General features: G+C 43.3%; 2 protein-coding genes across 4 annotated transcripts; both read left to right on the top strand.

The window, feature by feature from the left end:
* The first annotated feature begins 5468 nt into the window (after window positions 1–5468).
* LOC5508501 (fibroblast growth factor 9) lies at window positions 5469–9605 on the top strand. Of its 3 annotated transcripts, none has more exons than XM_032377275.2 (5): window positions 5469–5598; window positions 6698–6827; window positions 7272–7539; window positions 8353–8456; window positions 8903–9605. In XM_032377275.2, the coding sequence occupies exons 1-5, from the start codon at window positions 5561–5563 to the stop codon at window positions 9188–9190; spliced, it is 828 nt and encodes a 275-aa protein (XP_032233166.1). In that variant the 5' UTR covers window positions 5469–5560; the 3' UTR covers window positions 9191–9605. The 3 variants fall into 3 exon arrangements, with proteins under 3 accessions (XP_032233166.1, XP_032233167.1, XP_048580236.1); XM_032377276.2 differs by having other exon boundaries at window positions 5592–5691; XM_048724279.1 differs by lacking the exon at window positions 5469–5598 and adding an exon at window positions 6355–6597.
* Window positions 9606–9708: 103 nt separating this feature from the next.
* On the top strand, window positions 9709–15355 carry LOC5508510 (5-hydroxytryptamine receptor 1D). Its single transcript, XM_032377274.2, has 2 exons — window positions 9709–10695; window positions 14118–15355. Exons 1-2 carry the CDS (start codon window positions 10399–10401, stop codon window positions 15087–15089), a joined length of 1269 nt encoding a protein of 422 aa, XP_032233165.1. The 5' UTR covers window positions 9709–10398; the 3' UTR covers window positions 15090–15355.
* Window positions 15356–17908: the final 2553 nt, after the last annotated feature.

Here is a 17908-nt window from a genome sequence, read left to right as displayed (position 1 = left end):
TTCTATTTTGTAGTTGAATACCTAATGAAAATCAGTTTTACTAAGTGAAGTGTCGAGATAAGCGAATACTGAAGGAAATAAGTTTTCTATCAAGATATTCAACCGGGGACGTTGTATTGTCTGTTATCGAATCAGTATTTTATCGGCCCCACAAGTTATTAACTTCACATCTAAAGATATGACCAAGTCATTGAACTGATATAATCGGGCATGAATCACCATGAAAAGCTCAATTCTGAGGTTACTGGAGGTGGTTGGCGTCTAGGCCAAGTGTTTGCCTTCGCTTTAATAGCTCAATTATCACGGCTCGAACGGAATACGTAGTTTACTCGAAATGGCTAGAAAATGTGATCATGACTTTAATCAGAGGTTTGGTTGTGGCCTAATTGTCCTCCCTTTAGGCAAGTGGTTTGCACCTGTCGACCTTTCACGCTCTTATAAAAGCCCTCCACGAACACCCGAGTAGCGGACACCGAGAGTAAGGCAGACGAGCAAGATGAAAAGCTTAATTCAAGTGCTACTCCTGGCTTTGGTCGTTATTGAGTTGGCGCAGTGCCGACTTCCCAGTGTTAGTGGTAAGCAAAACAGATTTCGCATCGTGCTTCTGATCTAACGTAAGCCTTTTTATGGCCGTTATTTTGCTTAATACAAGTACCCTCGTAGACTACCCGTACAAGTTGATTATCCGCTAAGCCTGTATTTTGTCTTTTTAGAAGTATCCGAAAATGATGTTGCCAGCTTATTGAGAGAAAGACGTAAGTACGAAATGACAAGGAATCCACTGTTTTGTTACAGCGTGAGAGGAAAAATAAAATTCATAAATTATTAGTCTTTGAAAACTTCCAAGCAGACGTTATAAAATGTACAGCTAAACAGTTCTAAACATCTTTCAATGCCTTAGCCTCTATGTAACGGTTAATTAAGTTCAACGTGATTGTGAACAGTTAGACAGTTTTTTTTTCTCTACCCTTTTGCTATTTAAATAGTCTATCGATCAAAAAATGGTCTGATTTTTTATGTTTTCTGTTTTTAGGAAGTCTGGGTTATTACATCGTCTCCGATTGGGACGAGGTAAGCTGCGTTCTGTCCAAGTGACATCTTTGATCGACATTTATCATACAATACAATTTGTTTTTGGTAGAATCAGTGCCTTATTAACTGTTTTTAGGGCGGGGTCGCTCGTTGTCCGCTGTAGCCAGAGATAAAGCGTCGTTCACTTGCTAATGAACTCAGAATCGGCTTGTAATAAAACCATCAAATCCTACTAACGTTCCCTTTCTAGTTTTGCCAAACAGCACTTGCCTGACAAAATTTTTACTTGAGTTCATATCACTCTTGAATTTTTAAACTATCTGTCTGTCCTTGTAGTCGTAGCATGAATAAAAAGAACATTCTGCACTTTGATTGCAGTGCGACTGTTCGACGGGATGGCAGTCCCGCCAAGTGTCATGCGCACAACCTCCATGTCACTTTTCACGAGCCCCGCGACCACGCCGCCCTTGCGTCTGCTGAACATCGCTCACTGGTCAGCGTACAACACTGAGGCAGATACTTAGTACAGAAAAAAATGCTTGTTCCTATACAAAGTGTCTACGGAAGGCATTTAAATTAATTTAGAGCCCCCCCTGGTTATCACGGACACTTTATCACCTTTCCGAAGCTTTAAACCGTGTAGGACCTCACTTAATCCGAACACCCAGTTAATGTGGACGTAGTTTACTTCTTAAGAACAACTTCTAGCCGGGTCGCAGCTATATGTTATTAAAGATGTATCTATAGAAGTTTTAATAAAGTACCTATCTTAAGACCGTCTCTGCATTGCTTTCGCCACAGACTATAGAATTATATGAAATACTTTTCGGTGCAAACAGCATCAGCATTACTGCCACTTTCAATGTTCTGCTACACCGGTTTTTGGCTTCCATGGTTCAATCGAACGGAATTACATTTGGTGCTTTTTGATTCGTCAGCGCCTTACGGAATGGCGTGATACCATTTCAGTGCTTAAAGAATTTTGAATGACGGCACCACAATGCGATTTTGCAGTTAGAAATCGTGCGCGAGTGTTCGCAGAATATTGAAAACTGTGAGATGTTTTTGCCCTTTTGCATAACATTCTCCCGCCACTGGCCCTGTTTGCAGTGTTTTTCCCGCTAAAGAAAAGAAATGTCTATCCCATGAGCACTTGCGCACTTGATGCCTGAGTGGGGCTAGGCTCTAATAGACGGTCCATCCCTGAGCACTTGTACACTTGGCACCCTGTGGAGACTGGGCTCTAGTAGGCTGTAATTCTGCATGTCTATCCCATAAGAACGTGCGGCTTTGATGAATTGGATACTGCTGTGCTTGGATATTTCGGGTCTTATAGTATGTTAATTTCTAAATCAGAAAATAAAGCGTTTTGGAGACAGCTACTGTTTCAATTTGTTCCTGGTCAAACTTGAATATTACAGGGCTAAAAGCCAGCGCACACTCGTCTATGGCTTGTAGCGCACACTCATATATGGCTTGTTGCGCACACTCGTCTATGGCTTGTAGCACACGCTTTTCTATGGCTTGTAGCGCACACTCGTCTATGACTTATAGCACACACTCGTCTATGACTTGTAGCGCACACCCGTCTATGGCTTGTAGCACACTCGTCTATGGCTTGTAGCACACGCTCGTCTATGGCTTTTAGCACACGCTCGTCTATGACTTGTAGCGCACACTCGTCTATGGCTTGTAGCACACGCTCGGCTATGGCTTGTAGCGCACACTCGTCTATGACTTGTAGCGCACACTCGTCTATGGCTTGTAGCACACGCTCGTCTATGGCTTGTTGCACACACTCGTCTGTGGCTTGTAGCACACGCTCGGCTATGGCTTGTAGCGCACACTCGTATATGGCTTGTAGCACACGCTCGTCTATGGCTTGTAGCACACGCTCGGCTATGGCTTGTAGCACACGCTCGTCTATGGCTTGTAGCGCACACTCGTCTATGGCTTGTAGCGCACACTCGTCTATGGCTTGTAGCGCACACTCATCTATGGCTTGTAGCACACGCTCGGCTATGGCTTGTAGCACACGCTCGTCTATGGCTTGTAGCGCACACTCGTCTATGGCTTGTAGCGCACACTCGTCTATGGCTTGTAGCGCACACTCATCTATGGCTTGTAGCGCACACTCGTCTATGGCTTGTAGCGCACACTCATCTATGGCTTGTAGCGCACACTCGTCTATGGCTTCAGCACACACTCATCTATGGCTTGTAGCACACACTCGTCTATGGCTTGTAGCACACGCTCGTCTGTGGCTTGTAGCGCACACTCGTCTATGGCTTGTAGCGCACACTCGTCTATGGCTTGTAGCGCACGCTCGTCTATGGCTTGTAGCGCACACTCGTCTATGACTTGTAGCGCACACTCGTCTATGGCTTGTAGCACACTCGTCTATGGCTTGTAGCACACGCTCGTCTATGGCTTGTTGCACACACTCGTCTGTGGCTTGTAGCACACGCTCGGCTATGGCTTGTAGCGCACACTCGTCTATGGCTTGTAGCGCACACTCGTCTATGGCTTGTAGCGCACACTCATCTATGGCTTGTAGCGCACACTCGTCTATGGCTTGTAGCGCACACTCATCTATGGCTTGTAGCGCACACTCGTCTATGGCTTCAGCACACACTCATCTATGGCTTGTAGCACACACTCGTCTATGGCTTGTATCGCACACTCGTCTATGGCTTGTAGCGCACACTCGTCTATGGCTTGTAGCGCACGCTCGTCTATGGCTTGTAGCGCACGCTCGTCTATGGCTTGTAGCGCACACTCGTCTATGGCTTGTAGCGCACACTCGTCTATGGCTTGTAGCACACGCTCGTCTATGGCTTGTAGCACACGCTCGTCTATGGCTTGTAGCGCACACTCGTCTATGACTTGTAGCGCACACTCGTCTATGGCTTGTAGCGCACACTCATCTATGGCTTGTTTCACACGCTCGTCTATGGCTTGTAGCGCACACTCGTCTATGGCTTGTAGCACACGCTCGTCTATGGCTTGTAGCGCACACTCGTCTATGGCTTGTAGCACACGCTCGTCTATGGCTTATAGCACACACTCGTCTATGGCTTGTAGCGCACACTCGTCTATGGCTTGTAGCGCACACTCGTCTATGGCTTGTAGCGCACACTCGTCTATGGCTTGTAGCGCACACTCGTCTATGGCTTGTAGCGCACACTCGTCTATGGCTTGTAGCGCACACTCGTCTATGGCTTGTAGCACACGCTCATCTATGGCTTGTAGCACACGCTCGTCTATGGCTTGTAGCGCACACACATCTATGGCTTGTAGCACACACCCGTCTATGGCTTGTAGCGCACACTCGTCTATGGCTTGTAGCGCACACTCATCTATGGCTTGTAGCACACACCCGTCTATGGCTTGTAGCGCACGCTCGTCTATGGCTTGTAGCGCACGCTCGTCTATGGCTTGTAGCGCACACTCGTCTATGGCTTGTAGCACACACTCGTCTATAGCTTGTAGCACACGCTCGTCTATGGCTTGTAGCACACACTCGTCTATGGCTTGAAGCACACACTCGTCTATGGCTTGTAGCGCACGCTCGTCTATGGGTTGTTGCACACGCTCGTCTATGGCTTGTAGCGCACGCTCATCTATGGCTTGTAGCGCACGCTCGTCTATGGCTTGTAGCGCACACTCGTCTATGGCTTGTAGCGCACACTCGTCTATGGCTTGTACCTGAAGCTCGTCTATGGCTTGTAGCGCTATTAATACGCAATGCTTTGTCTTTAGTTATAAATAATCCCAAGGCCTAATCCACCTGTCAGAGTCACGATTGTAAGGGCGTAACTCATCCCTTACATTGTACGCGCGATCAATGACGCGATACGAACGCGAAGTATGTTTATAATCCAGGCGTAGTCCCACTTGTTAGCGCCCTCGTCCAATCGTAACCAATTCCTAAATCTTTGTAGTGCGTGCTTGAGTTAGCAAAGAAGCTAATTCTAATTTTCCTGTAAATGAGGACGACAGCGCAAGAGAATCTTTGGCTTAAAGAGGAACACTTTGGCTTGTTTGCACGCCTTTAATCACTCGCCCCTTACCTCGAAGTCGATTGACTCCTGCCCTAGCATGCAAACAGGTGAGTAATGGTGTGAAACTCGTCCAGATCTAAAGTTTGTTTTTAGCATATTGTAGTGATTAAAGGCTTATCCCATCTTTGTTAACAGGTAGGGATGTGCGCAAAGGGCACGCTAGACAGTTCAGTTTATAACTATGTCTGTGAACCCCCGCTCCCCTTTTAGCAAACCTTTGCAACGAATCTTGGCATAGGATGCCCCGTAAGGATGCTTTAAACCGAAGCTGAGAAATCCCCACATGTTACCCTCACGACTTGCATTCCTCGCCTCTCGGTGGCACAAAGTCAAACCAAACAGATGGTGTTACAAGATCCTCTGGGGATACTTAAGAAATCGCCTGACATTATTGTTACTTCCTCGTCAACGACCATGCGTTTATGATTAAGGGCGACTAACGTCTTTCTGCGGCATTTTTGCTCATGAGGACAATTTGTTTTCGCAATCATCACTGCGGGAGGTAGGCATATGTCAGGCTTTTTCTTGCTCTTTTTTGTTAAAACTTGCGTATATACATTCTCCGGAGATGCTTGCTTTAAACCTGTATATTGAGGTGAGTGGTCTGTCAGACCGTTTCGATACCTTCATTCAACATTAAATCAAAACACTTAAATGCCATGGACCACGGTCCAATGTCGTGTGCGCATTCAGCTATACATTTCTCCCTTAAATAGAATTCCGCTATTCCTTATTGCTTCCTTAAAACAGTCACCAAAAAAATTAAAAAACATACCTCGGTTCTAATTAGAAGCAGAACATACATCCATGGTTGAATGGAAAAGCATTTCAGCTAAGTCAGCATTAAACTTTTATTTAATTTTTATTTTGCAATATAAGGGTATTAACACTTTTGCTACTCATTGTTTAATATAAAGTGTTGTAATATAAATTAACTGTCACTAGCTTATTGAAGTGAGTGTTATACATGCTAAGTAGATCTTCCCGAGATTACCGTATAAGTTCCGAGAATTGTAGAGGCTCTTTCTTGTGTTTACGTGCTCTCGTCGTTGTTTGAGGTAGGCAATTACATAAGCAGCAATATCAATAGTGTGACCTTACTTTGATTAAAAACCGGAAACAGTTGAGTACTTAAAGCCCCAGGCTCTAAACTAAAATCCCTGAGATAGAAAAACCCTTAGAAAAGATAATCGCTTTCAAAGAGATTTAACCAGTAGAAACTAGCTTCCAAAGTGTTTCGACTAGTAGAATTAAGTGATCCACGAGGTAATGAGGTGCCACGTGTAGGACATTAAGCGTATCTCACCAAGGACTGATCACATCGGCATGGTTCGTGGGGATGGCTGAGTATCCGTTACACTCATTATCGGTGAATAACTGGAGAAAATCGTGATAAGAAGCAAAACGGGTGATCTTGGGCGACGATTGGTTGACAAATCTGCACATGGGACTGTTGCAATAGAAATGTTAAAACGCATGTTCAATGAGTTTCATAAGACAGGTATCACTATCTGTCGGCATGGGCGCATGGAATCACACTTTTAGGGGTCTTCCATCACGTTTAAATTCTTTAGACCTTCATCTTCTTCCTTTGTTCCTAGGATATCGACGACATCCTACAAGGGTCACGTGTATGAAGTTTCTCTTAAACTTGTTATAAGGTCATTCAACTCGATCCTTGTATCAAGGGGAACACAGTCAAGGCACGGTTGGATGGCTGGCCAGTCGCCGGTGAGTAACGATGTTTTTCTTAACTGTTACACGTGTTGATCACGTGAATGCCGTAGCTTTTTTGTTGGCTACCACACGTGGATGGATGCAGCTCAGCCTACCCAAGGTGCATTGCTAAGCCAAAGTAAAAACTTGCCCTCTTGTACATTACCTGTAAATTAGTACGAGTTATCTTGGAACTTTTGTATCAATGGAAACGACGTCATTCATTTATTTATTGGAGAGGGTAAATTGGTATCTCCATACTATGCTCTTAGATTTCAATATCTTGATAGAATTGAGTGCTTGGCAATTGTATGCGCTGTATTCTGTTCGCTACTCATTAATTCATAGCTAACAGTGCCCTTTTTTATTTAAAAAGAAATCGTAACGAGTCTTCTAGTTCTTGTCTTGAATTCTACAGATCGTAACAAGTGTTGTAGTTCTTGTTTTGCTTTTCTACAGATCGTAACGAGTCTTCTAGTTCTTGTTTCGCTATTCAAGAGCCCGAAACCTCCAAGAAAGAACGCCACAACGCCCACTTCCAAGACAAAGAGATACAGCACCACAGGGTTACCGTCACAAAGCCCTTTCAACCAATTAACGGGAATAGTACGGACGCCGACATTTCGACGAAAAGTCAAGCTGTACTGTAAGACGGGATTTCACCTCGTGATGTTACCGGGCGGTACGCTCAAGGGCAGTCTATCGGCGAATATCACTAGCATGTATGGTAAGTGCGGAGGAGGGGAGGGAGTAGGATGAACATCCAAGCTTTGCTGGACGAGTGCTCCGCCTACTTCACTCTCCTCATGAGGATCTATCGGTCTATCGTCAAACTTGTGAGTGTGAGGTCAGAGTTATATTTTGACATGCCAGGTCACATTTAAATGTGATTCCTAGTGGGTGGGATTACTAGCACCAGATCAAGAGGACACTTAGCTTAAGTGATGATTTCTCTACTTGAACCCTCTTGAGGCTTGGTCAAAAATGCATTGTCTTGCAACAGAGAAAAATAATGGAGAGCTGCGGATTTTTAACCTGCTTTCCGGCTCTCATTTAGTGTAATCGGGATCGAACTCTTTTTATTTATTTTATCATCGTCGAATTCGCATCTGCTGTAAGCGCACAGCCTATCATTACTTGCTGCTTGTGACTAGTCTTTTAAGTTATTGTTTTCTACCATTCTACCATTCTACCTGGTCTTTTACCGGCCTTGTATAATTCGAAAAGGAGTCATTATGGACAATATGAAATCCTTTACCTAAATGTGTTATACAGTGACGTCTTTATACAAGGTCCAGTCATGTACCTCTTTTCCAGCCTTACATTTACGGCAGGCGCGCAACTAATTATTGAGAAGTATGGGTGGGAAGGGGAGATGGGGGATGGCAGATAATTTTTATTGTTTAACAAATTTGTAAAACCTGAGAACAAGAAGAGAATGGTTCCTTGGTTACCAAGTAGTGCAGACCTTGGGCCCCGCCAGTAGCAATGCGCTTGTATGATGAAATATTTAGGGAGTTTATTCCTGTTTATGTTATAGGTCTGTTTGAGCTGGAGTCTTACGGACGTAGCCTGATCCGCGTGAAAAGTGTTCCCCATGACATGTACATTGCCATCTCCAACACAGGACAAGTTTACGCGACGGTATGGCGTAAACCGTGCATAGCAATCACGGTGTGCAGTCTGACTGATATACGCGGTGCGCAGTCTGACTCTTATACGCAGTGCGCAGCTAACTCTTATACGCGGTGCGCAGTCTGACTCTTATATCGGTGCGCAGTCTGACTCTTATACGCAGTGCGCAGTCTGACTCTTATACGCGGTGCGCAGTCTGACTCTTATACACAGTGCACAGTCTGACTCTTATACGCGGCGCAGTCTGTTTCTTATACGCGGTGCGCAGTCTGACTCTTATACGCGGTGCGCAGTCTGACACTTACACGCGGTGCGCAGCTGACTCTTATACGCTGTGCGCAGTTTGACTCTTATACGCGGTGCGCAGTTTGACTCTTATACGCATTATCACTCATGCGCTCTGTGCATGAAAACTCTTGTAATTTCTGGTACTTATTGTTTTCTCAATTTGACAGGCAAACACGAGCGTGGAAACCCTTCTGCGTGAGACCCGTGCAGAGAACTATTTTCACACATTCAGCTCATATCAATACAACGGTGAAGACCGACACAAGCAGTGGTACCTTGCCATTAAACAGAATGGACACGTGAAAAACGCTTCCACGGTATTAAAGCAACATAGGTCTCATCAATTCCAGGTTGTGGACCAGGTAAAAAGCAAACCCCAGTCAGGAGTGGAACATGAAATCACCAGGAAACTCTATGAAAGATTTGAAGCAGGGAACAGAGATGAAGAAAGATGACAGGAGAGACAAGTTATGAAAGCTATTTCAATTCAACAAAGGCCTGGGACCGAGCTTATTTCGCCTTGGCATATTTCTAAGGCGCGAGCGAAATATTATTTCGGCTATCATAAGAAAATTCTCCGGGTGATTTGACCGAAATCACAGTATTTAGTAAGATGAAATGATTATCAGCGCTCCCTGAGGGAAAGAAAATGTTATGCCAAACATTTCCCAATTATTTGTCTCTCCATTTCCAATTGGTGGCTATCGCGTGATTCTAACGCCTAACGGGTAACTACACCCCTAATTTAAAACGACGGGTTTTTTTTATTTTAGACAGTGGAACCTCTTCTCCTTGAACCTTCAAAGGACGAAAGTAATGTAAAACAGCATAAGTGTAGATTTCTTTAAGGTAAAAAAATCCGCTTAGCCAGTCTCTTTAGATTTTTGCAGCGCGCAGTCCCGAGGGCGAGTGCAAAAATAAAAACATTTAATACCGCCTGGAAGCAAAAAGAAAGATCCCGCTCAGTTATTTACACAAAAAAGAAAGGCTGAGCAAGATAATAGGCACAAAAACATCACCTCACGCCAGCGGTTAGAAAACTACAGTCAACCTTTGCATAATTCCTTTGCATAAATCATCTGCCAGTGTGAATAAGTATTCGACATCCTGCCGAGATTCCAGCGATCGCGGACCAGCTGTCAACAGTCACACAAACGAGCCAATATTCGCGGATTATTGTCTATGGTTTTTTACTCTTCTTATTCTATAGCGGAAATGGGTTTAGATGGCTTGCACACATTGGTGTCAAACAAAACCAAATGCCGTTGTTATATGATAGCAGCCATATCAACCTACTTGGAAGGAGCACGGAGAAAAATCTTTGGCGAACCACAGGTGTCAAACACTCGCTGTTGTTAACACCTTAATGTTTTCTTTTTTCGTATACTAGAATCCTTTGTCTGTTAGCTTATTAGCGTTGTCTTTTGGAAAACTCAAAAATATGTTTTTACGAGCCGGAGTTCAACTATACCGGTGCTTTCTCATCAAGTACGGCACGGGGTGCAAATTGGATCAAATACAAGTCATAAGGAGGGATTGAAGATCACAATTCCGCCTTTGTCTTGAACTGAGAAAATCGCAATCTCCCGGCTGAGGAGGAAAAAACATTAGCTCAAACTTTTAGCCTTAAGCGTCGAAATCACGGATTTGGGTTTGTCGAAGAATGCTTCTGGAAAACGCTTCTTACCATGATACGCGAAATGCTACCGACTTTTCATCGCTGGATTCTTTGAGCCTCTTCGAGGCAGCCAGTGCAATAATCGTCATAACATTCTCAGTAACACTGAACATAACTGTTAGTGCTGTCATTATGCGGAACAAACATTTGCGAAAACGAACGACAAACATATTTATCGTGAATTTGTCGGTGTCGAACAGCTTCATCGCTTTATTCATCATCCCACTTAGCTACCGTGGAGTGGTCCATAGGAACTGCACTTACGGGAATGTCTTTTGCACGGTAAGGCTTTCCATTCTCTTATATTATATATGGATATAACATAAATGAGATCAAGCAATCTGCCAAATGCAGAAAATGTAACAATCCAAGAAGATATGCCCTTACAATTTGGCCTTATGAAACAACACGCACTTGTTCCTTGCAGTGTCTACGAAAAACAGATAATCATCAAAACACTTAGACTCCAATTTTGTCGTCAACAGCTCATATACGAGAAAATCTTTTTCGATGAGGTTTTTGCTTGAATGCATTTATCCGATAGCCGCAGAGACTTGAGAAGCGAGTCCAATTCTTTTATTTGAAAACGTGTCTTTGCAAGAACAACAGTTAAGCTTTGGTATTTTGTAATAGTGGACTCATCTGAGATGCGGCATCGCACTTTTTAACAAAGCGTTGAATGTATATATCCGTCCGTCTAAAATCGATGTTTTTGTCTGATGTGATGAGTGCCAGGATTTGTTTTTGGGAAAATCTTGTCTCGAGGCCTGTCGGCCGATAACGGATCCCTATCGCGGTGATATGGATCTTCTGTCAGTAATCAGGTAATGGCATTATTTGTTATCTAGCGAATAAACACACTATAGGCAAGGGTCACTATACATGATTATTTAATTAGAAAGAAAACAAGAATACGCTTCGGCCTTTTTCGGAGTATTTCAAGATACTCTGTAAGCAATCTGAGGCGTTAATTTGCGGTTGGCATCAAACCATCTTGTTATACCGAGCCGCGAGGGGAGAGGGAGAGGGGCCTGGGACAAACAAGATTTGCGGTCATGTGAGTTGACGTATCGCCCAGCACAGAATACACACCAGAAGTTACTACATTGCACGACCATTTTTCGACCCTTTTTTCCCTGAAATACAACTTGCCACTTGGCGGGAACGTAGCTAGGGGCTGCATGTCAACGCCTGCCTCCCTCTTCTTTTTCGAACACCAAAAAGCGGTCATAATTTTGCATATTATATATATGACTGCGCTCCCCCCCCCCCCCCCCCCTACACTGGCGAATTCCAGTGTTCTGCGCATTTACCAGACCAATCTGTTGAAGACACTTGCAGAACACATCTGTTGAAGACACTTGCAGAACACTCTTTGCTGGGAAATCATTCGCATACGAATGAAAACGCCATCTGAACACGGCGAAGACAAGGGCCGTGCACGGGGACACAGACGGCGATTGCTAAGCTGTTAGCATATTTGAGCTTTATTGATTTTGAAATAGAATGCTTCCGGTTTCTGGGTATGAATATATATTGTTTCCTAAAGAGAAATAGTTATTTTGATATAGACAAAAGTTGGGGGAAACATATAGTTTTGGGAAACGTCTAGAGTGTGGAAACAAAACATCTATAGCGAGTTTTGCTATATCATGAACAAATTGAATTCCCACATTCAAGAAAGTCAACACAGGTTGGCTGGCTGATCAATAATTATTGCAATGTTGAACGGCCTGGGAACATTTTAAATTTGCCACATGACCTTGATTTACAACACAACTATATTGTTATAATCGAGCGAGACATGGTGGAAATACTAGCTTCTTTGCCGTCAACTGCATGCCGGTAATGCACCAGTCAAATGACGGCCCGGCCCCCCAGACCCCCGGGACACACCGGGAAGGTTACGGTTATACGGGGATTTTAACACCTATTAGCCCTGTATCGGGGTTTTAACAGCGTCACAGGTAGTCGGGAAAGTAACGAGCATTTAACACCACATAAAGGTTATTTTACCCGCTATGTCCCGGGGTGTGTCCTCGGGGTGCTGTGATTTCAATTGACTGGTACATAAACCAGAAGGCGTACAAAAATATGCTTACAGCTAAGCAATCGCCCCGTGAACGGCTCTTGACGTCGCCGTGTTATGTTCAGAGTAGCGTTTTCTGGTATCGTATACGAATGTTTTTCCAACAAAGAGTACTAATAAACTAACAAAAATACTGTTTATTGATAGAGTCTCACATATTGTTTCATTTTTTTCTTGGTCTGACTCACTTCATCATTACAAAATTATTGATAAACTTCAGAGGAGTCTTGCAAGAGCGGCTTATTTTAGCCTGACGCTAAGAACGGCTGTGCAGAAGTAGGATAGGAAAAGTGAAACATCATTGTTTCACATAACAACAAGTTACAAAATTGATTCTGGGTTTTAATCGACATATACTTCCATCATATGATTAAAAGATCAAAAGCAGCTTCCATACAATAAGCAATTGTCCTTTTGCGAATTATCTCCCAGCATCATCAGCGAAGATAACGAAAAAATCACATTCGATCTGAGGAAACAAATCTCAACTGTTCCGTCGGCAGAAACATTAAAATAAAAGATGATTTATGTTTGGCGGCAGCACTAAATTGTGTTTATGCCCCTCCCTCTGCTATATAAATAAAAGGGGAGGGTAAAAACAAGTTTTTTTAGCCAGCCTCCACAAATTTTTATACTGCCTATTTAAAATAAAATAAGTAAGATATTTTTTTATTTTTGAATGAACAATAAAAAATTATAAATAATTTTCATTCTTACACGTTCTTCCTAAAGGTTTTTTTTTTATACACGGATGTTTTAAAACAGGTAAAAATTATATTTCCGACTTTGATTGACGTCTTTGTAGCCTTCCTTAAGGGTACAAGCCTGTTTTTAACTTGAAAATGAGCTTTCTAATTGTCGCGATAAACAGGATAAGTACAAGATATAACGAGCTTTATTCCCATGAACTGCACCGTGTTGTTGTTCGTCTCTAAAACTTGCTGAGTACTAGGTGATAGTATGAGAGCCTGTACAAGAGCCACCGAATGTCCTTAGCTAGCACTTACCCGAGGAATTTCGGGACAATTCGGGTACCAGTTAAATAGCATATTGGGTGAACAAGGTTTTTTTCGGGGACCATTCGGGGACCTTATGTATTATATCATTCACTTTAAGTACCTTTTTATTCATTCCACTTGGCATTTGACATAGACCCTGGTGTTTATTATGGTCTTATCGTAAGTAACGCTGCCGTAGGGTACTTCGGTAATTATTTTTTGAATATTAAAAAGCTTGTATGGAGTAGATTTTCAACGCGGGCTTCCCCTGTTTGCAAATGTCCTGAGCTTCAATTGAGTAGAGATAAAAACAAAAACAAAAATACAATCGACAGGTTTCTTTTCTGCATTTTCAAACCAAAACGACGCTATAATAGCACTACATGCGATATGTAGAACGGTAGATGTAATTCATATTACCTAATTATCGTGCCACGATAATTAGATTCGGAATCTTTGGAGTCGAAAAAAAACTAGTTTCCTTTTAATATTTGACGAAATGGATGGTGCAGTGCTGAATACGAGGATGTCTAGTAACAGTATGCCGAATTTGGTGGGATTTCGCGAAAGTATCAAATTACGTGCTACTAGCAGTTAAACATGACGTTTGTTTTTAGGTAAATGGCATGCTTTGCATAACTCTCCTCGTGGCATCAGTCGCGACTTTGTGCTGCATAAGCGTCGATCGCTACTTCGCTGTCGTCCGTCCGATGAAATACAAGAACAACTTTACGGTCAAGCGGGCCCTGCTAATGCTTCTAGTCACGTGGCTACTGGCGATGTTCTGTGGCTCCCTACCCCTGACGGGCTGGACCGAGTACTCCTATCACCCGATAACTATGAGCTGCTCACCGAATTGGCAAACGCAATGCGGCTATTACGTCTTTATGCTTGTTGTGGGGTTTGGAATTCCCATGGCGGTGCTTGTGTTGACTTATGGCTTGATTTTCAGCGCTATACGAAAACACGATCGCAGGGTCTCCACATGGAGTGCGACTTTGCCGAAAGCGACCTTGGGTATACCCCTTTCTACTGGATCCAGAAAGCGCAAGATTTCTGTAGCAAATAGCATGTTCGAGAGTAGCACTTGCACGGTAGCTGAGATTAATTTTCCCGCCCTTCGCGATCGCACCGCCAGTCTCTTCCCCGAGCCGAGTCCATGCGCATCTCGCCGAAACACAGGCCATTTCCTAGAAATTCCAAAAGTGAAAAAGCAAAGCGCAACACTTCAGCTCCGAGCCTTGACCCAAATATCTGCAAAGCTGCGCTCACGTGCGGTGATCCCACGAGAGTACAAGATCGCCAAAACTGGACTTATGCTGTTTTTGGTGTTCTTTTTATCGTGGGGCCCGTATTTTATGGTGAATAACTGCGGCAGTGGTGGGTATGTTACTCCGCGGTGGTTATATCGACTCGCTATGTGGATGGTGTTTTTATCTTGCCCTGTAAACCCCTTGGTTTACGCATACTCCAGTAAGCATATTAGAGACGCATTTAAGCGTGGTCTCAAGTGCAAAAAGAACACAGCGACTATTGGGGTCGTAACCAGACGAATGAGCAATGATGCAAGTTCAATCGTGTGTGCTTAATCTAGTCAGGGGTTATTATCTGTGATTTGATTTGAGTATCAGAAATGAGGGTTTAAAAAGTATGTTGGTGCTTTACTAACCTGATAAGTGGGAATAAAGTGAGGAAATGAAAATGGTATTTTGTCGAATCGGATAATGACTGCTGGTAGTTGCAAATTATATAACAAAACACGGGAAGCCCGACAACTATATACAAGATTGGCACCTCCAATATCTACATTTCGTATGACGTTGTGTTGATAACAATAAAAACATCGTAAACACCATTAAGCTCTGTTTTGAACCAATTATTAGATTTCATTCCTCTACACGTCGTCGTTTTAGGGTTTTAGAGTTTTCACATATCGGATTGGGATAAAATGCCATGCAATATGTATCAGATAAATTCCATTTCAGACTGCATTTCACGTCTGGCTCTTTTTGTTTTCAATAGACTTTTTCTCAGTTTAAACTACAATACTTGGGAGGCCTGTAGTTTAACCCATTGACTCCTGGCTATTTTTGAGCTGAATTTACAAAAAAAAACAGACTGAAAACAGATACATCCCCCCCCTATTCTGAGGTTTATACAGCCCGTCAAAGTCAAACACAGGTGCACCTAGTCAGCGGTATCCAAGCTTTCCAACAGTGCTTTGCGGTCCCCACTTTTAATCCCTTGTCGTTGTGCTGAAGCCAGCACAAGTTGATGGTTGCTTGTATTTTTCATCAACAATACAGCTATGAGCATATTAGGAGAGTGTCTCAGGACATCATGAAGTCTTTTGGCGCATAATTGAGTGCTTTGCTTATGGATATTTGCAAGCAAAGGTGGATTCATGATGATTTTTTCTTGTTTGGCTTTGCCTGGATGAGAAAATAATTTTCTAATGAATCACCACAGCTCTCCTAAATGCTGTCTTTTTTGAAACCAAAGTGATTCCAAAATTGTTTACACTGCTATTATAGGTCTGTATGACCCGGAATTGATTTGTTTGGCTTCGGGGTGAAAAGACTTTGGGGAGAGGAGTGTTGACTGGCCCTCCGCTCGTGAATTTTCCCTGGATCTCCCAGAATGCTTTTCAATCCGTAAAGGCATCTTCGTGGTTTTACAAGCCTTCAAGGAGTGGACATTGTGTTTTGAGGCCATGGAAATGAACCTGGAGGATCAGAATAAAGGTATCTATTTGTGTCTTGAGCTGTGTTTGCTGATATCTCTCCCTTGTGTTGTATTTTGAGCGTTTTATTGAGAGGGGTGATTCTGCTTTTCTTTCCTTGTTCGATTTAAAATTTGTCAAAGAACCTGTGCTATTATTTGGCTTAAGAGTAGTTGCCAACACCTTGGTTGGATGCATATCTTCAAGACCATTTATCCCTTAGACTGATGCCTGAGTATCTTCATCTTGTTGTGTTTAGTTTGCATTTATGAATTTTTTGGGTTGTGGGTACTTCCCAAAGCCGGTACAGGCCGGTTGAGGGGTCAATGTGTTAACACCAAAGAGAGGCTCTAACGGACGTGCGCGTGCAACATTTCGTAAAATTGCATAGCATTCCCGCCATTATAAAGATTTAGGCATTGCCTAAAAGCGGGGATCCAAACGACCAAAACTTTGCTTATTTTCGCTTAATAATTTAAGAAATATTAAATATAATTATTATATTTCTGTTTTTGATGATGTCAACGATTTAACAGATCACGCTACCAGCTTGTTAAACCCCCCCTTCCCCCCCAGTCTTGACATCTACATGACACATAACAAGTTAATATGTCATACGATGTTTCGGCGTCAGGGTAGTTTACTTTTAGTGACGCCATTGATGACGTCACGTGACCATCTCATTGCACCCCACTTGAAACATACATGACACCTACAAAATTTGGTTGTCGTTCGATTGTTCTTTCATGAAATATATATATATTTTTTTGTTAAAGTCAGCATATTTTTGCTTTAATTGACTTCATTGATGTGGACTTTAAAAGCACACTATCGTACACACATTGGCATCAGCCGGGCCAAGCGTCAACGTAGCTGATTGGTCCGTTCGTGCGCGTGCTTCTAGAAATAGCCTGATCATAGGAAACGCCGTGGCACTTATAAATACACAGTTGATTGCCCCTACTTATGAGCCCCTGATTTCTAGTATTTCTTACGGCGATAAGGTCAACTATTTTCTACCATAGCCTCTCAAATTGGAAAGGTCCTTATAGAGTTGACCGCTAAACATTTTTTGTCATGTTCTCCTTGCCGTCGCCGTCGTTTTGCGTAAGGTACATATGAAAGAATGATGTGGAGATGTGGAAGTGCAAATCCCTTTGTGTGAATTCTTACCTCCTACAGTTTCGCCCGTTACCTGTTACCTGTCCTCCTCGTGCCGTGTGGCACATAGGGCCTTCACAGTGCTTTTTCACTTTTCCCTGTCTGCTGCTTTTGACCGCACCTCGTCCCAGTTCCTCCACCCCGCCTCGCCTCTCTCCCTTTCCACAGTCCTTCGCCATTTTGTTTTGGGTCTTCCCTGTTTCCTTCTGCCTTCTGGTGTCAAAGTTAATGCTACGCTGCAGTAAACCATCGTCTCGCCATCTCTCAGCTGCATTTTCCCTTGGCCTGTCCAGTGAGTTTCCTTGCCCATTTCCCTCGCTGCTTGGGCAACATTGCCGCTACTATCATTCCAATTACCTGTTCTCATTGCATGTTTTGGGTGGACCAATGGTTTAGTCAGCCCAGGGACGTCCGGATGGCTTTGGCCTCTGCGCATCATACAATCTCTTTCATGAGATGCAGCCACGGTCCTCCCAAGTGAATTTGCTCTGCTTCTGGTTTCTGTGATAAGCTATTTTTTTATGG

Source organism: Nematostella vectensis, chromosome 2 (assembly GCF_932526225.1).
Source record: "Nematostella vectensis chromosome 2, jaNemVect1.1, whole genome shotgun sequence".
NCBI lineage: Eukaryota > Metazoa > Cnidaria > Anthozoa > Actiniaria > Edwardsiidae > Nematostella > Nematostella vectensis.
The sequence above is the reverse complement of the archived record's forward strand: the minus strand, read 5'-3'. Positions and strand labels throughout refer to the sequence as shown.

What these genes read in the sequence shown, in the direction of transcription:
- LOC5508510 (XM_032377274.2), top strand. Translation starts at nt 10,399, where the DNA reads ATGCTTCTGGAAAACGCTTCTTACCATGATACGCGAAATGCTACCGAC. An exon ending in ACGGGAATGTCTTTTGCACG is followed by an intron (nt 10,696 to 14,117) that starts GTAAGGCTTTCC and finishes GTTTGTTTTTAG; the next exon opens with GTAAATGGCATGCTTTGCAT.
- LOC5508501 (XM_032377275.2), top strand. Translation starts at nt 5,561, where the DNA reads ATGAGGACAATTTGTTTTCGCAATCATCACTGCGGGAG. An exon ending in GGATGGCTGGCCAGTCGCCG is followed by an intron (nt 6,828 to 7,271) that starts GTGAGTAACGAT and finishes GCTTTTCTACAG; the next exon opens with ATCGTAACGAGTCTTCTAGT. An exon ending in GAATATCACTAGCATGTATG is followed by an intron (nt 7,540 to 8,352) that starts GTAAGTGCGGAG and finishes TTTATGTTATAG; the next exon opens with GTCTGTTTGAGCTGGAGTCT.